We start from the raw sequence: 25,368 nt of genomic DNA, 5'->3' as shown, positions 1-25,368 counted from the left end.
TCACAGACAGAAGAAAACGACCCTTCAATCCACACCATCACCAGACAACAAACTGTTACACCTGTACATGAACACACCAGAAAACTTCCTACAACTTTTACAAAAGCAGAAACACACACACAGAAAAAAAAACAAAAAAAAAACAGAGCTGCCAGTCATTAAGAGTTTTTAAATAATAACTAAATCAAAAAGACATAACAGCGACCAGATACTAACTCACAGGAAAAATACAAAAAAATTTTTTATAATTATCGCTTAGTATTAAAACCCACTGGACAACTCAGTGACTGTCAGCATGCAGAGGATGAGGAAGAGGAGTGATCAGTGATGAAGAGTGGTGAGTGAGATCATGCAAATGCGACCACGCCTCCATGGAGGCCAGAGGCAGACCAGGGCCTGGCCTCAGCAGCAGACCCGGAGCACCAACCCAAGCCACCCCACCACAAAGACAACTCCAGCCCCACCTGAAGGGCTGCAAAGGAGAGCCCCAGCAAGAGCCCCCCACGGTCCCGGGGCACAGGCCCCAGTGGGCCAAGATCGGCAGCCGCCGGCCCCGACAGGGACCGGCCACCCAGGGCAGCCCAAGTGAAGGGCCCAGGGGCCCAGGGCCCCAGGAGCCCAGAGGCGGCCGCCCCACCCCCCAAAGGTAGAGGGCCCGCAACATGCCTAGGAGGACCAGGCCCCCCCAGACAGCCACCCGGCGTAGGCCAGCACACACCCCGATGTTCCAGCCACACACCCCGGGAACCAGGGTGCTATCGGCCCCCTCCCCCCACTCCCCATCTACTTCAACCTGCACCCCATATAACCCCACACTCACACCCTCCCCCGTGCCGCACCCACAATCACTCACCACCACACAATTACGCCACACACAACCCACCCACCCACCCCAGGCGGACCAGTGGACAGCGAGCCCCAAGCACCCCCCCTTGACCCAACCCCCACAGAGCCAGCAGCCCACCAGTGCAGCCACCCCGGGACCCGGGGCAACCAGAGGGAGCAAACTTCCCTCTGGATGATGAGCCTTTAGTGGCATTAGGCACCCCTGCTCCCCAGGAGGCCCCCCAGGGCAAGACAGGCCAGGAGAGGCCGCCCCCCACGACCGGGCCACTCATGGACCGCAGCCAGTGAGCCGCCACCCACCCCAGAAAGTACCCACCCTCCCACACCCCTAACTGGGAATGAGAGGATGGGGACAGTGGCAGACCCACGGCCCACCACCCCCAGGCCCGCCCAGGCCCCCCCCACAAGTGCACTTAACCCCAACCACACACAGAAACACATGCACACACCTATTTCCTTGCACACTCCCACTCATCCTAACTCACATATGCCCTCTCAGCCCCACCCAAAAAATATAAACACTCGCACAGCATCCAACCCTCCCACTCTCACTCCCCAGACACACCCCCACTCATCCTAACACATGCATACGCACGCACACAAACATACCCCCCCATTCACACAAACATCCAAAGTATAGACACACACACACAACATACAAGCATCCCTGTCTCACACCCCAGCACCTCCCCCTATAATCCCCCGAATCCCACTCAGCCCTCCTTCAAACCCCTACACCCCCCCTGCCCCCGGGCCATACCCTGGGTCCCAGGGTGTCAACCAGACACCAGGGCATGCACCAACGCCCACCACGGCAGAACATCCGGGCAGGCCCAGACCCCCGGCACATACGGAGCCCACCACCCCGGAGGGAGGAGGACCACCCCGGGCACCAGGGCCCAGAACCCCCGCCCAGCCCGCCCCAGAATAGCCCGGCCACCCGGCCCAGGACCAACGCCCACCAACCCAGGCACCACCAGTGGCCTCACCCCCCGCCATGAGGCGACTCCAACCGCTGGCCCCCACAGCCTCCGACGGGGCCAGACCCAGAGCCACCCCCACTGCTAACAGCCCGGTCCCGCACCACGGGCAACCACAAAGAACCCGCAACCACCAGTCACTCCCGGCCATTTCTCAAACCCCCATAGCAACGAGGTCACAGTCCTCCACCTACACTAAGTGATGGAACTAAGCACAGGGGACCAGAAGGAATGAGATTCAGCTAAATAGTTCTTTGAGGAGGCAGACATTGTCTCACTACTGATGTGGTCAACTAAGAGATTCCTAAACTGCTGAATACACAGATTATTTTTGTTTTTCCAGTTCACAAGGATAGTTTTCTTTGCGATGCATAATGCTGTGCGTATCATGTGTGCAGAGTTAATTGCCATATTAATGTCACCCAAGTCACCTAGTAGACATAGTGCGGGGATTGTAGGAATATTACATTTAAACCATGTTGACATGTCCACACATACCTGAAGCCAGAACCTGTGGACAGGTGTGCAGGACCACAAGGCATGGAGGTAGTTATCTGGTGTGTTTTCATTGCAGTGTGTGCAGATGTTTGATTGTGACAGACCTATCCTGAACATCCTTTGTCCTGTATAATGAGTTCTATGCAGAATTTTGAATTGTATTAGTTGCATTTTTGAATTCTTAGTAATTTTAAAGGTGTTTAAACATATTTGTGACCATTTATCTTTATTAAAGTTACTGGATAAGTCACCCTCCCATTTTGAAGCTGGAAGACAGATTGAGTCTTCTAGTTTGGATAATAGTCTATATGTTTTTGATAATAGCTTTGGGGCATTGAGATTCATGAATTCTGCCACCCTAATAGGTAGCTGTAAGTTTAATTGATTAATGGTATATTTTTTACATATAATAGATTTAAGCTGGTGATATTCTAAAAATGTTTTGCTACTGATTCCATATTGTGAAGTGAGAATATTAAATGATAAGAAGTTTCCATTTTCTATTATATGTTCTAACTGTTTTATTCCTTTATTTTTCCATTGAGTGAAGTTATTCAGCTTTTTGTTTTGCAGGATGTCAGGGTTGTTCCAGAGGGGTGTAAACTTACATGGAAAAAGTGAGGATTTGGTTATTTTTAGAAAATCCCACCAAGCCACTAAGGAGGAACTGATATTGATGCTTTTAAAACATTTATGTGTTTTGATGGTTGAGCTGATGAATGGCAGATCAGAGATAAACACATCCTCACACAATGCTCTACAGCTAACCATGATTCATCCAGACTGCTAGGTTTAAGCCATTTGGAGATATACTGCAGCTTGTTAGCTAAGAAAACATGATTAAAATTGGGTAGCTCCAATCCGCCTCTATCTTTAGTCTGTTGTAAAGTTTTTAGACTGATACGTGATGGCTTATTTTTCCATAAAAATTTAGATATATGTGAGTCCAGTGACTTAAACCAGCTGGAGGATGGTTTAGTGGGTATCATTGAAAACAGGTAGTTTACTTTAGATAGAACCATCTTTTTAACTGTGGCAACCCTCCCCATGAGTGATATGGGTAAGCGCCTCCACCGTGAGAGATCATCCTCTATTGCTTTAAGTAGCTGGACATAATTTAGCTTTGTTAGTTCTGATAACCTGGGGGAAATATTTATGCCTAGATATCTAATGTTTCCAGACTGTATTGTAGTATTGGGTGTGTTTTGTAGGTCACAGTTGATGGGCATAATAATAGTCTTAGACCAGTTAATAGAGTAGTCAGATATTGATGAGAATGTGTTAATAAGTGTGATTGTCTGGGGGAGAGACGTCGGTGAGTTCTGGAGGAAAAGTAATACGTCATCAGCATAAAGACATATCTTGTGTTCTATATTTTTGGCATGGATTCCTTTAATCTCTTTATTTTGTCTTATGGCAGCAGCTAGGGGTTCAATAAAAATAGCAAAGAGTGATGGAGAAAGCGGGCAGCCCTGTCTGGTGCCTCTCTGCAAACAGAAGCTTGGAGAGGTTTGATCATTGGTCTTCACACATGCATTTGGGTTGTTATATAATATCTTTATCCAATCTATGAAAGATGACCCAAACCCAAATTTGTTTAATTTTGCAAATAAAAATTTCCAGTTTACTCGGTCAAATGCTTTTTCTGCGTCTAAAGAAATGACTGTGGATTCCAGATTATGTAGAGTAGAATAATCTATGATGTTAATTAATCTACGCATGTTAGTAGAGGAATGTCTACCTTTAATAAAGCCTGTTTGGTCAGGATGTATTATTAGAGGGGTTATTTTTCTATTCTTCTGGCCAAAGCTTTGCTAATTATTTTGAGATCTACATTTATTAATGAAATTGGACGGTAACTGGATGGAAGTGTCGGGTCTTTACCTGGTTTTAATAGTAGAGTAATACTGGCTAGGTTCATATTTGAAGGTATTTTTTGTTTTTCCTTTATTTCTAATATCATATTGTAGAAAGTGGGTGCCAACGTTGTCCAGAATTCTTTGTAGAATTCTGCTGGGTAACCATCTGGACCTGGAGCTTTATTGTTGGGCATATGCTGGAGAGCTTCATGGAGTTCACCCACTGAAAGGGGGGAATCCAAGACTATTTTATTTTCATGTTTTAATTTTGGAAGATTAATGTTACTAAGAAATTGATGAATATTGTCATCTGTTGTAGTTAGTTGTGATGTATATAATGTTTTATAGAATTCTTTGAAAGTGTTATTTATCTTGTCAGGGTCGTGGCTGATGTTTCCTTCTGGATCTCTGACAGAGGAGATGGTTGTTTTCTCCTTGTTTGTTTTGAACTGATTAGCCAAGAACCTTCCAGATTTGTTGCCATGCTCAAAGTTCTCCAAGCGAAGTCTTTGCACCAAGAACTGCGTCTTTTTATCTATTATTTCATTAAATTCAAGTTTAGCTTTCCTTATAGCATTTAGTGTGTGTTCTTCTGGGGAGACATGGTAAGCTCCTCTAAGGATTTAATTCTGAGTTCTAACTCTGAAATTCTCAAAGTTTCCTTCTTTTTCTTATGAGAAGAGAAGGAAATTATTTTCCCTCTCATTACTGCTTTTCCGGGTTCCCAAAGAACACACGCTGAAGTTTCTGGCAAGTCGTTGTTTTCTAGATATAAGGACCATTCTCTTTTAAAGTAGCTGATAAACTCAGGATCTTTAAGTAATGACGTATTAAATCTCCAGTTTCTAGTTGCTGGTTTATTGCTCTTACTTCTCAGAGTGAATGATACTGGTACGTGATCACTAATGCTAATAGGATGGATTCTGACATGTCATTCATCAGCGAGCTGCTAGTTAAGAAATAATCTAATCTAGAATAGATTAGATTATTTAATGTTTTAATCATTCACTGGCTCCTATTAGTCGGTCATGTTAGATGCTCTGTGTGTGTGTTAAGCTTTCTGTCTGTAGGATTGGGATCTGGATGAGGGACTCCTGAGGTCCGGAAATGACCCGATAATCCTCCCAGACTGATGGACTTCTCTGAGGTCATTCTGATGTCTTTCCTCCATGGCATTGTGTAAAAACACACCTGAAAAACGTCTGTGTTCATTACGGAGATCACACCGATCAATAAAACAGGTTATTGATCAGCAGCTCCTGGCTGATCCAGATCCTGGTGTGTTTGCATGTATGTAGTTTCCACCACAGGAAGTCACCGCAGTGATGTCAGAGCGAAAAACACGCCAAAGACACGTGTGTTTAGTGCTGAAATCATGCTTTATTAAATCAGTAATGCGTAAAACTCAAGGAGGATGAAGTGTAGTTCTACATCATCAGATCAAAGAAATCAAAGGGCAAAAACAAAACCGCTTTTCTTCTCACTCAGATGGACTCAGGACGAAGAAAACCCTGAAAACTGCTAAAAGCTACAGACACACACACGCAAACACGTCAGCTAACGATCCTCCATGAGGCGGCGCTGCTTCTGCACAGAAGGCCGGCCGGGACTTCCGTTATGGCCAGGAGGTGTTCGTTTTGGGAAGCAGGGCCGGCAGTCCCGTGACAGAAGCAGCGCTCTTATTAAAATGATCTAAAGGCAGAGAGCGCAGGCCGCTGGCGCCCTCTGCTGGTCATCAAATCGTGGCGGTATGACTCATTCAGTCGGAGCACAAGGCCGCGTCATGCTGCTTACATGAGGGTGAAGCAAACAGCATTCGGGGTCTTATGCTCACGGTACAACTCACAGGAAACTGTAATCACACGCTGGTCGCGTGTCCAGAACAATAAACGTTGTCTTTGTTTCTGAACATCAGCAGGGAGCCTCTCTACCTGCTGAGGCAATCTTTAGACTTCAACTTACTGTTGAGGCACAGAGTTTAGTTTCTCTCTTTAACAGGGTATTCGTTCCTGGTGAAACTTTCTCCTGTTAAACTACATTAGTTTCATTTAGTTTCAGTTCATAATATTGTCATAAATAACAATGCATACATTTCCCATAACCGGTAAACTCGGCTATATACATTATGTACATGTCACAGAAAAGTCAGAGTTATTCAATATGGCACATTTTATAACAACTTTAGACTTTAGTTTGGCATAAATTAATGTCAAGTTTGGTACAAAAATACTTCATATTTACAAGAATAATCCAGATCTTTATCAAGTAAGATTATTGTTGCTAATTGGCTAAATAAAAAGTGTGGGAAGAGGGGGACGGGGACAGAGATGGACTTTTTCCTGGTTTTTACATGGACCGAATGTGGACGTTGACGGTAGCAGAGTCAGAGCCCAGCTGGTTGGACAGATGGAGGGTGTATGCGCCGCCGTCGGCCTCCTTCACCGCACTGATCATGAGGGTGGCCAGGTCGGCTGTGTTGTCCACCTGGAACCGCTCGTCCCCGTTAGGGAGAGTCCGACCCAAGCGGACCCACTGGACAGAGGGGGCGGGGTCTCCCGAGAACACGCCTGCCACGGTCAGGGACTTCCCCGGCTCAGCGCTGACGTGCTGCGGAAGAGCTTCGATCTTCGGTGGGACGCCTGTTAATGGAGAAAGAGCAGGACAAGGAGGTTCATCCCCGTTTTTCTGACTGGAGGGAACCAGCCAGAACCAGCCAGAACCAGCCGGAACCAGCCGCAATCAGCCGGAATCAGCCGGAACCAGCCGGAAGCAGCCGGATATTATCTGTCATGTTTATATCATCATTCTTTAGTTTCTCTTTATTTGCATTTTCAATTTTCTCTTTTATTTTTTCTGTGGAGGAAGATCAGCAGACCGGCTCTCCTACATTTCACTACTTTGTTGACAACAACTTAACCTGCATATGATGAATTAACAGATCCAGATCTAAATTTGGGTCTGGGTCTGGTTCTGAATCTGATTTAGATCTGGATATTGGTTCTTGGTTTAACATGTGGACTGCAGCGACAAAACATTCCAATTTCCTCCCTCAGGATTTCCACTTCCTGTCACACTTCACGTGCACGTCCAGCAACATGTAAGATCTCACCTGTTTTCAGCCCAGCTGTCAGTGAGGAGGAGGAGGCCTTTACATGCGGGAGGACAGACATTTCCATGGTCTGGCTGCTGGAGCTCATGGAAACCACCGACTCCGCCATCATGACAGACATGCTAGCTGCAGACATGCTCTCTAAGGAAAACTGGTCACCAGTGGAGTGGGAGCTGCTGGTCTGCATGGAGGAGGCCTGCATGGAGGAGGCCTGCATGGAGGAGGCCTGCATGGAGGCGGCCTGCATGGAGGAGGTCTGCATGGAGGAGGCCTGCATGGAGGCGGCCTGCATGGAGGCGGCCTGCATGGAGGAGGCCTGCATGGAGGCGGCCTGCATGGAGGCGGCCTGCATGGAGGAGGCCTGCATGGAGGCGGCCTGCATGGAGGAGGCCTGCATGGAGGAGGCCTGCATGGAGGAGGCCTGCGTATGAACCCTGCTCACAGCAGTGCCAGCAGAAATCGTTTTTTTTGGTTCCTCAATCAGAGCTGCAAAATGCAAACAACAAGCACAACTCTCAGACCACAATGTGCACAAATCTGACACACAGTACGCACATATGATGGCTGGAGGCTGCAGGGTCTTGGATTCCCAATGGAAACATTTTAAGGCTGCATTGGAGGTTTGGCCTTGAGTTTAGGGAAGTTTGGAGCAACCCAAGTCATTTTGCTTCACAAATTCTAACATGCAAGTCAATAAAATGCAGCGTAGCACATCTAAACATGTCCAGCTGGAACTGAGGGACTTACTGAGGACGCTGAGGGAGGACGTTGCAGAACACTGTCCAAACTGGTTTGTGGCTGTAACCGTGTACTTCCCGCTGTCTGCAGCTGCAGCGTCACATATCTCCAGGGTGTAAATGCTCATAGAGTGGCTCAGTCTAATGTTGGATGTAGCAGATATCTGCAAAGAGACACAGAGTTCAGTGTTTTTTTTTATTTTTTATTTTTAGATTAACTTGTCTACACAAGTTAATCTAAAAATAAAAAAATAAAAATGTTGAATCAGCAAACTGACTCACAGTCATGTTGTCTTTCAGCCATTCCACTTTAGGAAAAGGCTCTCCTGCAATCTCACAGGTGAATTCAACATTTTGCCCCTCGGTAACGTTCTGGGACCTGGGCTGCAGCAGGAAGAAGGGCGCTGTGGTAGCTGAGGGCAAGATTTCCTCATGTACTGTCTCCTTTTCCAGGACTTCCTCTGTGGCTTTTGTTTGGGAGATCTTTACATCTATAACAGAAATGAACACATAAATACGTCCTGCATGTTTATGGTAGGAAACCAAATACAGCTACACATTTTGAATGCAGTTGTTTCACAATCTGATGGCGTCCCACCTTGTACAGTAACCATGCACGTTGTTGACACTGCTCCAGCACTGTTAGCAGCCGTGCACATGTACATGCCACTATCAGAGACCTCAGATTCATAGATCTCCAGATGAGCGGAGCCATAATCCTCAAATATTTCATACTTCCCACCCTGAGACAGAACCTGTTGATCAGGAAAAAGTCACTAACGTTCGGTCACATTTAATTTCTTTTGAAAAGGAGGAAGCAAGTCTTTAAACATGTTACCTTTCCATCCTTCTTCCAGGTGATGGCAGGTTTGGGTTCTCCAGTCACTCTCACCGATAGCTTGATGATAGAGTCAGAACCAAAAGAGACATCACTAAGCCCAGCTGAGAAGGCCGGCTTCATTCCAAGAGGTGGTGACACCACTTTCTTTGGGGATTTGATTGGAGAGACCATTTGTTCCCGCTCAGATGGGGTTGGGGACTTTGGGGTTGGGGACTTTGAGGTTGGGGACTTTGGGGTTGGGGACTTTGGCGTTGGGGACTTTGGGGTTGGGGACTTTGGCGTTGGGGACTTTGGCGTTGGGGACTTTGGGGTTGGGGACTTTGGCGTTGGAGATGTTGGTGCAGGACTCTTTGGGGACACTGGAGACTTTACTCCCGTGGGAGACTTGACTGGCTCGGGAGATTTGGCAAGAGGGGATTTTGCTTCTGGAGAAGTGACTCTAGCTGCCACTTTCTCCTTCGACTCAGACTTGCGGATGGTTAAAGTGAAATAGGCCTCTTGTTTTCCTCCAGCATTTTCCACCACAAGTGTGTAGCTGCCTTCATCTGACATCTCAACGTCAGAGATCTCAAAGCTGGAGTTGTACTGGGTGGAGACGATATGGTGACGGGCAGAGGGACCAACAACTTCTCCTTCATGCAACCAGGTGATAGAAGGTGCTGGTTCACCATCCACATCACATTCAAACCTGACATTTTCTCCCTCGTCCACAGTCAGGGACTGTGGTTTGGTGAGGATCTTGGCTGGAGCACTTGGTTTCTCCCTCACCTCCACAGCAGCAGATTCCACCACTGCAGTGGCTTCAGTCACAATTTCAGTCACAGCTTCAGTCACAGCTTCCTTCACTGTTGTTGTAGACGATGAAACGTGGTAAACATCTGTTTGAGTCATCTCTGGAAGATGGACAGATGGAGGCTCCTCTGCTTTGCGGAGAGATGAGTATGCAGCATATTCTTCCCCTGCTACATCGAGTGTTGCATAGTCAGAAGTCTCTCCTTTAGTGTTCTTGCAGACTACACGGTAGGTACCAGAGTCTTCAGTCACACAGCTGATGATCTGCAGAGTCAGAACTCCACTCATGTTGGTCATAAGGTATTTCCTGCTCTGATGGATCTCTTTTCCGTTGTGGAACCACTGGACCTGCGACTCAGGTTTGGCTTGGATGTTCAGGGTAAACTTTGTGTGACAGCCATAGGGGACGCGATGAGACCGCATCCTGATGGTAATGCGTGGAGCGTGGTCAAGGCTGAAGGGGGCCTGTGTCACCATCTCAACTTTCTTCTCCATAGATCTCCTCTCTGATCTGAGAGTCTGCTTCCTCTCCTCATATCTGGACATGAAGTCCACTTTAGGAAGAGTAACATCAGTCCTCAAAGCTTTTTCCACGGCAGGTGACGTCTTTATCTCAGGTTCAGGGAGCTTCTTGATTGGTTTAGGAATATATTCTGATGTGAAAGCTGTCAGATGCTCAGATTCAACGGCCTCAGAAAATGTTGAAACTGTTACAGCTGTTTCCTTTTTAGAGATTCGCGTCTTCTCCTCAAAGTCCATGCGTTTGAGTTCACTCTTGTAAGAGGAGATTCTCTGCGTGGTTGTATGTGGTCGCAGCAGCTCCTGATCTTCCCTCTCTTCATACACCCTTTGCTTCTGCCTTGGAGGTTTGTACGTAGCTTTGTCATGACGCTGGCGGAGGTCAACAAAGCTTGGGCCAGCCTCGTATTTAGATGGAATTCTGTAGGAGTCATATCTTTGGACTTCTTCGCCCTCTTCATCATCACTGTAGGCTCTTCTTGGCGATGAAGGACGTAAAGCAGACAGTTCAAAGCGAACTGGACTGAGGCTAGGTGGAGAAGCAGAGTAGCCCAGCTCCAGCTCGTCCTCCAGGCGAAGTCTTTCCTCCTCCGTTCTCTTCATGGACAGATACTCATTCACTGGCAGCAGCAGCTCCTCATCTGAGAGATCACCCAGGGACCTCCTCCGGATCCTGCGGTAGGCCTCCATCTCAGGGGAAGGACTGCGGTGCCTTGCAGGCCTCACAGTCTCCAAGTCGTCCTGAGTCATGGATGTGAGACGCCACTTAGGCTTGTAGTGTTCCTTGATCCTGACGGGCACCTCATAGAACTGTTCCCACCTGGAGAGGCGAATACGTTTCATTCTCTTCTGGCTGATTTTCTCCATTGGCTCAGGGAACTCGTACTGATCCCTCAGCTTCTTGTACCACTTCATGTCAGAGAGTGGCTGGAAGTGTTTTATTTCCACATCCTCCTCAAGAACAGCTGGGTTAATGATGCGAGGCGTGGGGACAACGTAAGGCATACGCAGCCTCTTTTCATCTGCCCGCTTCTTCCTCTCCTCTTTTTCTTTCTGTATCTCAGCCTCGGTCTTCTCACCCTTCTTGGTTGTGACGGCAGGTTTGAACATGGTGGCTGCTTCCCTGACTGCCTGTACAGCTGCAGGCGGTAGAGGTGTCACAACAGTGCCAGACAAAATCTGAGACAGCCGGACCTTCTTGTCCATCTCTTCCTTCCCAGCTGATTTTTCCTTCTCCTTTTCACTGGTCTCATAGTCCTTCTTCACATGAGTGCTGCGCTCGACTTTGAGCGTTGCCTGGCAGCTGGCAGATCCAGCTGAGTTGGTGGCTGTAACTCTGTACACACCAGAGTCCTCAGGCAGAGTGTCTCTCACATGAAGGATGAAGTAGTCCAGACCTTCATGGACAACCTCAATGGATGGTCCAAAGGCTAGAGGTGTGCCATCCTTCTCCCATTTCAGTGCTGGATGGCCAGAAACTCTAATCTCAAAGCGGACATTCTGACCCTCCCTGCACTCAACATTTGCAAGCAGCCGTTTGAACATGGGCCTTAGGGTAAGGTCTGCTGGTTTAGGTCGGGGAACGACAGTAAGACGAGCCTTGCAGCTATCATCCCCGTATCTGTTACGGGCCACAACGCTATACTCAGCATCATCCTCCATCTCCAGGTTGTGGATGATGAGCTGGTACAGACCCTTGTCGCTGATGAAGGTGTATTTCCTGTCATCGTTTCCAGGGATTAGCTTCTGTCCAGATTTGTGCCAGATGACACGAGGCTCAGGGTGAACAGTGATAGTGACACCAAAGCGCACATCCTCACCAATATAGGCTGTGCGGTTGACCAGGGGAAGGGTGAACTCCGGTGGTTTCTGAAGCATTCTGGCAGTGTCAACTCTGCGCTTTGTTTTCTTTACAACTCGGGTTGTGAAGAAGTCTCGGTAGGACCTCACACCACTGATAAACAGCTCTGCATAGGCACTGTCCTCTCCATACTCATTCACAACCTTACATCTGTACGTGCCATCATCTGCTCTGGTGACCTTGTTTATGGTAATCACGGCCAGGCCATCTTCATATTCAATTTCATGTTTGTCTCCAGCCTCAAGCTGCCTGACACCACAGTACCATGTCACTTCCGTACTGCTATCATAGTTGTCAATGTTGCAGGTGAACTTTACATTGTCTCCATCACTGGCCACAACATGGCTGATCTGGCCTGCAAGTGGACCGTGTTCAAATGGAGCGATCTTCACCTTGGCAACAAAGACGCCACGCTGTGACCTGATGGATCCACCGCTGGCTACCCGGGCACCGGACACAACAGTGTTCCATTCTTTCCTCACCATGGTCTGGTAGTATCTCTTATGCCTGCCAGTTGGGATTGCTCTGGCACTGACATCTTCTGCAGGTTTTGTGAGCCAAGGATGCTGCAGAGCCTCAGCTGCAGTCATACGGTGCTTACGTTCCTTTGTCATCAGCCGGTCTGTGAAGTCTAGTGCTTCTACACTGACCTGCTTGAAGGACTCATCATCATAGCTGTAGGCGGCATTGGAAATATTATCGATCATCTGCTGATTGGTTTCAGCTGTGAATGGATTAATTCCACTGACGAGTACATAGGCAAGGATACCGACTGACCACATGTCAGTGACTGTGCTAACCATGTCACACTGGTGGATCTCAGGGGCAGCATATTCTGCCGTGGTATACTGAATCTTTATCTGGTCTCCAGGAGTTAGATGTCTGCACTGTCCCAACTCAATAATCTTCACATTAGAGCTGGTTCTAGTCATGTACACAATGTTTTCAGGTCTAATGTCAAAGTGTCCATAGCTCTGAGCATGCAAGAACTCCAGGGATGAGCACACCTGCCTAATGTAGTTAACAACCTCCCGCTCACTCAGCTCAAACTCAGATGTACTAAGACGCTCAAAGATGTCCGCACCGGAGATAAAGTCATAAATCATCACCAGCTCCTCAGGGCTGTCGAAAGACTCCTGGAGGAGTAGGAAGTTGGTGTGTTTGGCCAGATTCAGGGTTGCTATTTCTTTCTTGATAATTGCCTGATCAGCCCCTCTCACTTTGACAAATTTGGCCATGTAAGTCTTCTCAGTGCTGATTTCTACGCAGCGGTGGACAATACCAAACTGACCTCTGCCCAGTTCCTCTGCAATGGCATATTTGTTGTGCAGATTTTTGGAATCTGAGTGTTGAGCCTTGCCTTTAGGGACACGACCAGTATCATCGACCTCCCTGTCATAAAGCAGGACTCGAGATTTGTCTTCTTTGGTCATGACTGGTCCACTGGTCTCAGATGGGGCGCTCTGTCCAAACTTGTTCTCAGCAATAACTCTGAACTGATAGCTTGTGCCTCCAAACAGATTAGTGACAGTGTAGTGGGTGTCACGGGACTGGGCGACGCGCTGCCACCTCTCGGCGGTGGTGGGACACTTCTCAATGATGTAGCTTACAACTTTACTGCCACCATCATTTGCAGGGGCCACCCAGTTCAGAGTGACTGAGTCTCTGGAGATGTCACTGGCTTTGATACCGCGCGGTGGATCAGGTACATCAGCAACATCCAGCTCAACCGTTTGCTGGTCAATGCCAAACCTATTCTTGGCACAGACAATGTAGAAACCGGCATCTTTCTTCTCCACTCCGCTTGAGAACACCAAGGAAGTGAAAGATCTGGTGACAATGACCTGGTAGTGGCCATTGCTGTCAATGAGATCTTGTCCCTTTTGCCATGTGATGACAGGATCTGGTTTACCACTGAAAGGGATCTTGATGTTGACCACCTCCCCACGCAGGGCAGGGATAGCCTCCTTGTCCTTCAGATTTTTTGGCAGGTTGATCTTGGCAGGAACTAGAAATGAAAGAAATATTTTCTGTGAGCAGATGTGTTATATTTGAATGTGTATAAATCTCTTCTAAACAACTTATTTACGTTTACGTCGAGAAATTGAGAACTTGTATACTTACTTTCGACATCCAGAGAGACTGTAGCACAGATGGAGCCTCCCTGGTTGGTAGCCCTGATCTGATACACTGTGGAGTCCTCCTCATCAGCCTCAGTGATGACCAGCTGGTGATATCCTCCCTTGAACTCCTGGATCTTGATCTTCTTTCCATCTGAATGGATCTCCTTTCCTCGTCTGAACCATTTAATCACAGGCTTGGGCTGTCCTGTGATCTTGCAGACAAGTGTAGCATTGCTTTTGTACTTAACACTCATGTTCCTCAGCTCCTCCTTAAAGGCTGGAGCACGGACCTCCACTGCTGCCGCTGGAACCATGGGAGCAGTCTCCTCGCTGTAGTCGCTCTGTCCGCCGAGGTTCTCACACTTCACACGGAAGATGTACTGCATGCCCTCAGTCAGGCGCTTGACAGAGAACACCGTTTGTTTGATGTCATCTGTGGTCACCGGAGCCCATTCAGTCCATTCCTTCTTATCCTTCTTGTGCTTCTCTTCAAGGCAATAGCTCTTGATCTTGGATCCTCCATCGCTGAGTGGAGGTTTCCAGGAAACCACACAGGAGTCTTTGGTGATTCCAGAAACAACTGGTGACAAAGGTGGTGATGGTTTCTCTGTGGACATGAACATATAAACACAAAGCTGTTGTCAGGACTTTGCACAAGGTTGCTGGGTGTCTCTCCTCTGCCTGGGTTTTAGAAAGGCAGTTTCTCATGAAACATCTCTCAACATCGTATTACACTTACCCAGCTGGCTCTTGATCAGAATAGGGAGAGTCAGCTCCAGAGGGTCACTGTTGCCATAGCGATTCTGGGCATATACACGGAAGAAGTATCCAGCACTGTCAATGAGGTTGGGCACACGACAGGATGTGCTGTTGATGGATGAGGACACCAGTTCCCACTCGGTGCCCTCCTTGTCCTCGCGCTTCTCCACAATGTAGTTGGTGATCATACAGCCTCCATCATCCTTTGGAGGCTTCCAGCTGATGATGACGGAGTTCTTGAGGAGGGCTTCCAGGACGATGGGACCCTGAGGAATATCAGGTTTGTCTGGGAACAAAGGCATTGAATTTTAGTATTTTATAATAAGATAATGTCACCGTTACAGATTTTGAACGGTCATGTACATAACGTACCATAGACTTCAACACTGAATGCAGTGTCTGCCCTGCCAAAGTGGTTATGCAGTCTGATCCTGTATTTTCCTCCATGAACTCTACGCTGGACATTCTTGATGACCAGGTGTGTGTAGTGCTCAGTGGTCTCGATGCTAATGTCTTCGGTATTCTCCAGTGTCTTTGCCCCATGCAGCCACATGATCTTCGGCTCAGGACGACCAATGTAAACAGCGTGGATACGCAGAGTCGTTCCCATTCCTGCAAAGTAGGTGTCCTTCAGTGGGTAGTCAGGGTGGAAGGATGGAGCAGCCTCTAACACCAGAACCCCAGAGGTCTCAGCTTCTCCAGCATCATTAATGGCCTTGCAGGTGTACTCTCCCTCATCCTCCTGCTGGTCAGTCATGATAGACAGACAGTGGTTGCGGCCGTCGGAGCTTATCTCGTACTTGCGGGACTCAACAATCTCCTTGCTGGCATGATACCATTTAATTTCTGGGACAGGTCTGCCAATAATTTGGCACTTCATGACTGCAGGCTGGCCAAGCTTGGCAGTTACTTCATCCATTTCCTTCCTCAGGCTTGGTTTGCTTTCAACTGAAGGTGCAAGACAAGAACGTACATGTATGAAACACAAAAACATTGTGTAGTATGTAAAACAGAGTTCAGCTAATCTGGGTCAGCAAGGGGAGTTCATTCTCAGACTTTTCTCATGATATTTGGGTGTACTCACTACTCAGTTTAGTCTTGATGCATGTGGCGGTCCTACGAGGTCGGCTCATTCCCGTTTCATTCTCAGCAAACACTCTGAACTCGTATTCTGTGGCCTCAGCCAGTCCTGTCATGGTGAACTCCTTCTCCTTCAGTCTCTGCTTGTTGCACTTCTTCCATGTGCTTTCTATGGACTTCCTGTATTCAACCCAGTAGCCCAGGACCTCCTTTCCACCATCACACTCTGGAGGTTGCCAACGGATGGTGATAAAGTTGTTACTCACATTCACCATGTCAATCTCACCTGGTTGGCTGGGCTTGTCTGAAGGGGGGGAAACAGAAAAGTCCATTTAATACTGTGGTTCTACTTAATATCTCCAATTATTTTGAAGTCACTGTCAGTAAAATGGAAGGAGAGACAGTGAGCCAGACTAATACCACAAGAGGTAATATTGATAAACCAACAGATGAAATTTTCTTTTCTATTAACTTAGATATCATTAAGAGTTTGTCGTATCATGTCCACTAAAACTCCATTAGTTCTTCCTTACAGCATTAATAGGACACTTACCAAATGGATCTTTGCACATGACAGGGTCGGATGCAGGACCAGCCTCGCCCTCGCCTATGTCATTGACAGCGATGATGCGGAACTGGTACTCTGTGTCAGGGGTGAGTCCAGGCAGAGTGAACATAGTAGAAGTTATCTTGACTCCATGGCGGGACCACGTCTCAGCGGACACCACCTTGTACTCAACGAAGTAGCCGGTGATAGCAGAGCCACCATCGTCCTTTGGTCTGGACCAGGCAAGAGCCACTGAACTCTTGGTGACATCCATGATCTCTGGTGGGGTGCTGGAAGGCTCGGGGACACCTGGTTTGAAAGGCAGAGGAGGCATTTTTTATATACCTTAATGGTTTCAAACTGTTCAAAGGTGTTTCTCTGAGCACAAAATACTTACAGAGAGCAGTCTTGGGTACCACTGGCTGCTCAGACTTCAGAGAGGCACTGTTACCGAAGGAGTTTTCCGCTGTGACCTTGAAGTGGTACGCTGTTGCCTCCTTCAGGCCTTTAACAACAAGCTGAGTTTCAGTCACTCTGGAGTCCACGGTGTACCAGGCATTTCTGGCTGCCTCACGCCTCTCCACGATGTAACCCAGGATCTCTGAACCTCCATCATCAGTGGGTGCGTTCCAGGACACCTTTACTGAGTTGGCTTGAATATCCCCAAACACCATTGGTCCTTCTGGAGCACTTGGGCGACCGATGACCTTGACCTTGATTTGGGCTTTCTTCTTGCCAACCTTATTTTCCAGCAGGAGGTTGTACAGGCCAGAGTCACTCCTCTCTGCTCCCTTGATCACTAGTTCGCTGGCATCCTCATTGGAGGCAATCATAGCTTTGGTGGAGACAGCATCACCATCCTTGGACCACTTGCAGGTTGGTTGAGGTTTACCTTTGACGGGTACGGAGAGTCGAAGCACTCCTCCATAGCGTACTATGTACACGTCTTTGTATTTCAATTCCAACTCATAGTCAGGGGATTCTGGAAAACAATTATGTTGCATAGGTCATATTCATTTTAAACAAATTCAAATCCCCACATTTACATGATTTTTTGTGTTCTTACCAAGCATCTCAATAACCTTGACAGTTCCAGGTACTTCAGCAGGCTCTCCAGAGCCACCGGCATTGCAGGCCATCACACGGAATTTGAATTCCTCTCCTTGTGGCATGTTGGTCAGTGTGTACTCGCAGATCATAGATGGTGTGGTGTTGCACTTGATCCAGGCCATTGTGCCCACCTTCTGCATCTCAATCAGATAACCATCCACCCTGGCATCTCCCTCATCATCAGGTGGACTCCAGGCCAGCGACACGGAGGATGTGGTCGTGTCTGTGATCCTCGGGTTCTGAGGACAGCCAGGTGGATCTGCACAGCAAAGAGTTGCATGTCAGCACTTCCAGCTGCTACTTGAATATCTTGTAGAAAACGCCTCTATTTGTTTGTACGTGTTTTTCATGTCAACCACATGATTTCAGAGTAGCAGTTTAAAGTTTTCTAAACTTCCTACCAAAGCTTTTTCTTACCAATAGGATCGGTTGCCACAGCTGGTTTGGATGATAGACTTGGCTTGCTCAGGCCTCTGGTGTTCATGGCAGTGATTCTGTGTTCATACTCCAGACCCTCAATCAGCTCAGTAGATCTGTACCTGGTCATGGTGATGGGGTTCTTGTTGGCACGCACCCATCTGTCAGATCTGACTTCCTTGCGCTCAATGATGTATCCAGAGACCTCAAGACCACCATCTTCCTCTGGTGGTTCCCAGGCTACAGTCATGCCATCACGAGACACGTCAAAGATGATTGGACGGCCAGGAGGTCCAGGCACATCTGGGGAGGAAGCAAAACACGTTGCCATTCTGCTTTTTTACCATAAGTTTAGATTAGGTCTGGATCGAATCACTCACTCTTCAAGCTCTTGCATGTGACGATCTCTGACTGCAGGAACTCTCCAGTGCCGTATCGATTTGTGGCAGCTGCACGGAAGACATACTCATCTCCCTCAATGAGGTTCTCAAACTTGAACGTTGGTCTGCTGACAGAGTCACAGACAGGCACCCATCCAGGCCTGTGAGCATCACGCTGCTCCACCACGTAACCGCTGACGGGAGCTCCACCATCTCTGAGTGGAGGATTCCAGCTGCAGGTGACAGTAGTAGCATCAACCTCATCAAAGCTGAAGGGTCCAGCTGGTTCGTCAGGTTTAGCTGGAGGAAGTGGAGCAACAGAAGTGGTAGTTAGAGATGTACAGGTTGGTGTTGATAAAATGTAATTCAGTTAATCTGGACAGGAACAGATGACTAAAAGTGAGGAATGGCTTCTTACAGAGAATGATGACCTTGATGACCTCAGCGATGATGCCGACAGCATTCTTCACCTCCAGGGTGTAGTCTCCAGTGTCGTCGATGGTTGTGTCGGACACAGTCAGCTTGGAGAACTTGCCGGTGCGCTGGATCTTGACACGCTCTGTGATCTTCAGCTTGCTGTCGCCAAAGTACCAGGAGCATACAGGAGGAGGTCTGCCGATGATGGGCAGGTCCAGTTCCAGGGTCCTACCCGCTAGGACGTTGACAACCTTCTGAGGAATATTGGAGAAGTCCACCATAGGCATCACTGAAAGAAAAAAACAAAAAGAAGTTTTCATTAACAATTGTGAGAAACTGCGCTGTGATATACCAAATGTCTCTGCTTGGCAAAAATTCAGTTAGTTTTTAATTTTCCTTGAACTTAAGGAATTTAAATATATTTGCATGCATTTCTGAAGGTTGGTGTTACCTCTCTGCTCCTGCACAGTGACGGCAGAAACTAGCTCCTTGGGTTCGCTGGCTCCTCTGCTGTTGACGGCTTTGATTCTGAACAAGAACTGCTCATTCTCCGTCAGTTTCTCGATGGTGTGTTCAAAGTCTGTGAGTTTTAGCGTGGCCACCTTCATCCATTTATCAGTGCCAAACTTGCAAGCTTCAACAACGTAGCCGGTGAGTCTGCTGCCACCATCATGCTCGGGCTTTTCCCAGCCCAGAGTGACTGTGGTCTTGGTGACATCAACCACCTCCAGCTTGTGTGGTGGAAGAGGCACGTCACACACCAGGATGACATCTGGAGTCTCGCAGGGCTCACCGATGCCATAGATGTTTTCAGGGAGGACCCGGAAGTAGTACAGCATGCCCTCCATCAGGCCATCGATCTTGTAGGATGTTTTACTGCACTTGGACGTGACTGTTTTGTAGGCTCTCATGGAAGCCTCACGTCTCTCAATGACGTAGTTGTTGACAGGAGCACCACCATCCACAGCTGGGGCTTCCCAAGAGATGGTAGCAGACTCCTTGGTGAGCTCCTTGATCTTGATTGGTCCAGTCGGTCCAGGAGTATCTAAAAAGGAAAATACATTTTGCTGTCAGATTAAACCACAAAAGATTTTTCTTTGATTTTAAGGAAATATTTCCATCAACTCACCATAGACCTTGACGAGAATGCTGACTTCCTGTTTGCCAGCAGAGTTCTCAGCCACCAGCGTGTACTTGCCAGCATCGTACCGGTGGACCTTGTCAATGATGAGAGTGGTGGATGTGCAGGTGACCTCAATGAAGCCTCTGGTTTGGAGGTCAGCACCTGGCTTGCTCCAAGTGATGGTAGGAGCGGGACGACCCGTGACGCTGACGAAGAGACGGAGGCAGCCGCCCGCACGAAGGCAGATGGTCTTCTTGAGATCATCGTGGAGCTCGAAATCAGGAGTTTCTGTTAAGACACGAGAAATAAAACTGGTTTAGTTGGTTCATTCTGGAGAAATTCAACAGTTACAGGTGTGAGTAAGCTGCTTCTTTTTGCTATGAAACACAAAGGGGACGTAAGTGAAGACACAGGCCGATGAAAGAAGTGGATTTGGTGTTAGTTGTTGCTATTACTTATTATTAACTGTGCTCACCGATTCTCTCCACTGGCTCAGTTTCAGCACATGGTTCACTGAAGTCTCCGGTACCGTTGATGTTGATGCCGGCCACTCTGAAGCGGTACTTCTTGCCTGCAGAAAGTGCGGTCACCACGTACTCTGTAGTGCGCAGGGTCTTTTCATGGGCCTTGGTCCATTCCTCTGCTCCGGCTTCCTGCATCTCCAGGATGTAGCCCATCACATCAGCTCCTCCATCCTCCACAGGTCGAGACCAGGCCAGGCTGATGCTGTCAGCGTGGGTGTCAGTGATACGAGGGATAGAAGGAGGTGCAGGAGTGCCTGAGAGGATATGATGTAAAGATCTTATTTCAGTTCAAAGGATTCATTAATTACAGATGTTTTACTTTCAGTCATGTTTGAAAACACTGATTTCACATTAATACGTTCACGTGGTTCTTCAGGTGGTGGGTGGGGGGCTGAACAGGCTTACATGTTGGCACTCTGCAGACGACATACAGAGAGACCTCGCTGGCCTCGCTTTCTCCAGCCTTGTTGATGGCTGTCACTCTGAATTGGTAGATGTTGCCTTCGGTTAATCCAGAAACCTTTAGAGTGGTGTCCAGATGAGTACCATCCCTGTTCACCTTAACCCAGCGAGCACTCTTTCGCTCACGTCTTTCCACCAGGTAATGGATTAATGGGCTGCCACCATCACTCTCTGGTTTCAGCCACTCAATGGTGGCAAAGTCCCTTCCTGATGCCAGGATCTCTGGAGCTCCAGGAGGAGTGGGCACAGCTGGAGTAAATATGGAAGAAGCATCAAGTATAAATACGTTATCAGTAATTTTGCCATGTCTTATATATGTACATTAAACATGAATTCACAGCACTGTCCTTTTCTACTTACTGAATGTGTTTCTGGCCACCACCGGCAGAGACTGGAGGTAAACGCCGGGTCCGTACTTGTTGACTCCCCGGACTCTGAACAGGTACTCTGTGTTCTTGAACAGACCGGTGATGCTGCAGGTCAGCTCCTTGCACTCGGCATGCATGATCACCCAGTTCAGTCTGTTGGTGTCGCGCCGCTCCACGATGTAGTGGGCAACCTCGTCGCCGCCATCCTCAAGAGGAGGCTTCCAGCTCAGCGTGCAGGACTCCTCCGTTATCTTGCTGATCTCTATGCTGCCTTCACACACTCCAGGTGTGTCTGTCAAAAACCAACATGGGCTCATACCAAGTCACTACACACAAAGTAAAGAATGAATTGTGAGGGTCTCATGAAACAAAAGGCCACTCACCAAGTACTTTAACGTTGACCTCGGCAGTCTTGGTTCCACTGACGTTCCTGACGGTCAGGATATATTTTCCAGTGTCGTCTCTGTCACAGAATTTGATGATGGCCATGGCTCTGGTGGGGGTGTATTGTAGGTGGTATTTTTCACACATGTCCAGTTCCCTGTTGCCCTTGGACCAGGAGGCCTTGGGATCCGGCCTGCCTCCCACTGCAGCATCCAGAACCAGGTCTGAACCGGCTCTAACCATCACAGTCTCAGACAGGAGTTTGCTGTCCAGCTGGGCCTTTGGAGGCTCTGTTGAAATGACACAAACGATATCAAACTTTACTCAAACTGAGGGTTTTCATCTGCAGCAGGTCAGGTTGGAAGTTAAGTACATTTCATTCTGCCCTCATGCCTCTTCAACTGAAGGAGGTGGTATTGTGTCGTAGACTTTAATCTTACCAAAGTCCGTCTTGCACTGCACAGATCCAGTGGACTCGGAGGGCAAGCTGAACACCTGGTTGGCGTTCTTGGCGATAACTCTGAATTCATACGGCTCTCCCTCTCCCAGGGCAGTAACAGTGAAGAAATTGTCGGTCACGTTAGTGTAGTTACACTTGAGCCAGCGGCCCTCACCAGTCAAGGTGTAAGGCTTACGCTCGATGATGTAGCCCACAATGGGACTACCACCGTCATTCAACGGGGCCGACCATTTGAGGGAGACGGTGGTTCTGGTAACATTTGTGACTTCCGGCTTGCTTGGTGGATCTAAACATCGGAGCAGAAGTGGTTGTGAGACGTATTTAACAGTGATTCCAGTAAAAGGACATTGTGTAATACCAAACTTGGTCAGAACTCACCAACTGGGTTTTGAGCAACTGCTCCCTTGGAGGCCTCGCTGGCTTTGCTAAGCCCGGCACTGTTCATGGCATAAACCCTGAACTGGTATTCCAGACCTTCCACCAGACCTTCCACCTTGTAGTAGCACTCAAAGCATGGGATCTTGTTCTCCCTGACCCACAGGATATTGTTTCTCTCCTTCTTCTCTAACCAGTAGCCTGTCACCTTGCTACCACCGTCATGGTAAGGCTCCTCCCATTTTAAGGTCATTGTGTTAGCTGTGACATTGAAGACTGATGGTCTTGTTGGAGGGCCTGGAGGTGCTGGAATTATAAAATGTCATATTAGTATTTATTTTATATTGTAAAAAACGTATTACTTATTATTTGTGTGTGTGTGTGTGTTCTTTTTGATATCACCTGCATGCTTCTGCTTACTGCACCTGTACTGGTGCAACAAAGCAAACTCCCCACTGAGGGACTAATAAAGGTTTTTTTTTCTTCTTCTTCTTCTTATTATTATGATTATTATTATTATTATTATTAAATGCTTAAAATATCTAATCCTTGATTAATTACTCATATTATTAGGGCTCAAGTTAAACTGTCAGGAAAATGTGTGTGCTGAAGGTAAAGGAGTAGCACTTACTGAAAGGATGCTCTGCAACGATGGTCTCAGACTCGGTGGACTTGCTGACACCAAATCTGTTCTCTGCAGAGACTCTGAATGTGTACTGCATGTATTTGGTCAGGTGACTGACGTGGAGAGAGGTGCGCTTCACGCTGGAGTTGATCAGCTGCCACGCCGTCGAGCCAGACTCGCGTTTCTCCACAATGTAGTTGGTGATGTCAGTGCCGCCATCATCCTCAGGTGGTTGCCAGTTGACGACGCAAGACTCAGATGTGATGGATGAGATTTCAATGGGTCCAGTTGGAGGACTGGGTCTGCCTGTGACATTAACTTCAATAGTAAAGGTCTTGGTTCCTGTCACATTCTCCAGAGTTAGGTGGTATTTACCACCATCTCCTCTCATGGCCTCTTTGACTGAGATGCTGGCTCTGTTCTTAGTTACTTTGATTGAGACTCTGTCTGAGTTCTTAAGCCTCATCTCCTCCAGCTTCCAGGTGACCTTAGGAGCAGGTCTACCACTGATGGGAACATCGATTGTGAAGGTGCTACCAGACCTGCATGTGATGAGCTGGTTGGTGATCTCGCTGAGGTCAGCAGCAGGTTCAATGTGAGGCTCTTTGACCAACACAGGAGCCAGAGTTTCCTTTGGCTGGCTGTAGCCAGCTTCATTTTTGGCCTTCACACGGAAGTCATACTCATCGCCCTTGTTGAGCTTTTCAACGTCGTAGGTAAGATTTTTGGTGTTGCCAACCACGACCCACTTCTCAGTACCCTTTGGCTTGGCCTCAACAACATAACACTGGATGCGGCTGCCACCGTCGTGTTCCGGCTTCGTCCAGCCCAGTGAAACAGAGCTGTCTGTGGTGTCAAGGATGTCCAGTCTCTTTAAAGATGCTGGCTCTGCTGTGGCAGTGACCGGCTCAGGCAGCTCAAATGCCTCACCCACACCATGCTGGTTCTCGGCAGAGACTCTGAAGAAGTAGGGCACTCCCTCCAGCAGGTCCTGGATTTTGAGCATATGCTGTGTGCACTTGCCACCAGACTGCTGCCATGTACGCCGGCTAGCCTCACGCCTCTCAACAATAAAGTGATGAATACGGGCTCCACCGTCATTGAGAGGAGGCTCCCAGGTAAGTGTGACCGAGCCTCTGCTGACCTCTTTGAAAGCTACAGCCTGTGGAGGTCCAGGAGTGTCCATCACTTTCACCACAAATGTAACGGCCTTGCTGCCACTGGAGTTCTCCAGGTTCACGGTGTACTTGCCCGTATCATTCCTTGAGCAGTTCTCGATACTGAGAGAGCTGTAGCCATCGGTGGTCATGACCTCTGACATAACACCCAGCTCGCCTTCCTCCTTCACCCAGGTGGCAGAGGGAATGGGTTTTCCTCTGAAGTGGATGCCCAGACACACTGAACCTCCAGCCTTGACAATGTGTGTCTGTCTAAAGCTGGCATCAATATCCACCTGTGGCGCTGTTAACCTGTCAACAGCCTGAGCAGGTTCTGAAATCTCCTTGTCTTCCCCTCTTCCCACATGATTGACAGCTGCAACTCGGAAGCTGTACTCAGCTCCTGTTTGCAGACCCGTCACCACGTAATTTGTTTCTGCCAAAAGCTCCTCATTTACTCTCTTCCATTCAGTCTCTTGTCCTTTCACCATCTCAACCATGTAGCCAAGAATGTCCATACCTCCGTCGTCTACCGGCTTGGTCCATTCCAGGCTAATTGACGTGTTGGTGGAGTCTGACACACAGACCACAGACGGAGCACAAGGAACGTCTTTTGGCTCAGCAGCCTTGATAGGCATAGAGATGTTACTTGGAGTGCCAACTCCAGCATCATTGACAGCCATGACACGGAACTCGTATTCCATATCCTCTGTTAGGTTCTTCACCTTGTGGGCACATTCGATGATGGGCTTTTTGGTAATAACCTTGTAGAACCGAACAGTTTTCTTCTCCCGCTTTTCCAGGATGTAGTACTGAATAGGATTCCCTCCATCAGATGTTGGAGGAGTCCAGGACAGGGTGATGCTCTCTCCTGTCACTTCAGTGGTGTCAGGAGTTCCTGGAGCATCAGGAGTTGCTAAGGGAAACAGTTTTTATAGTTTAGTGCAAATTTATCAAGTCTAAATAATGCATTTACTTTGTTGTAAATGTTCAGGATTTTTTAGGCATTCTTATT

General features: G+C 48.0%; 1 protein-coding gene across 1 annotated transcript in view; it reads right to left on the bottom strand.

Annotated features, from left to right (window-relative positions):
- Window positions 1-5,541: 5,541 nt before the first annotated feature.
- LOC121650515 (titin-like) overlaps window positions 5,542-25,368 on the bottom strand; it is a 202,438-nt gene continuing 182,611 nt past the window's right edge. Inside the window, 25 exon segments of the mRNA XM_042002069.1 lie at window positions 5,542-6,822; window positions 7,293-7,778; window positions 8,040-8,193; window positions 8,312-8,520; window positions 8,628-8,784; window positions 8,868-14,050; window positions 14,167-14,772; window positions 14,905-15,210; window positions 15,297-15,872; window positions 16,009-16,308; window positions 16,558-16,860; window positions 16,949-17,533; window positions 17,618-17,920; window positions 18,079-18,381; window positions 18,459-18,758; window positions 18,877-19,164; window positions 19,327-19,920; window positions 20,005-20,286; window positions 20,474-20,776; window positions 20,928-21,233; window positions 21,345-21,644; window positions 21,736-22,026; window positions 22,177-22,482; window positions 22,575-22,877; window positions 23,203-25,269. Coding sequence (XP_041858003.1) covers window positions 6,530-6,822; window positions 7,293-7,778; window positions 8,040-8,193; window positions 8,312-8,520; window positions 8,628-8,784; window positions 8,868-14,050; window positions 14,167-14,772; window positions 14,905-15,210; window positions 15,297-15,872; window positions 16,009-16,308; window positions 16,558-16,860; window positions 16,949-17,533; window positions 17,618-17,920; window positions 18,079-18,381; window positions 18,459-18,758; window positions 18,877-19,164; window positions 19,327-19,920; window positions 20,005-20,286; window positions 20,474-20,776; window positions 20,928-21,233; window positions 21,345-21,644; window positions 21,736-22,026; window positions 22,177-22,482; window positions 22,575-22,877; window positions 23,203-25,269 — 15,104 coding nt within the window. The 3' untranslated portion in view covers window positions 5,542-6,529.

The sequence above is a fragment of the Melanotaenia boesemani genome, chromosome 12, assembly GCF_017639745.1.
Source record: "Melanotaenia boesemani isolate fMelBoe1 chromosome 12, fMelBoe1.pri, whole genome shotgun sequence".
NCBI classification, from domain to species: domain Eukaryota; kingdom Metazoa; phylum Chordata; class Actinopteri; order Atheriniformes; family Melanotaeniidae; genus Melanotaenia; species Melanotaenia boesemani.
This window is presented reverse-complemented; position numbering and strand designations above follow the sequence as displayed.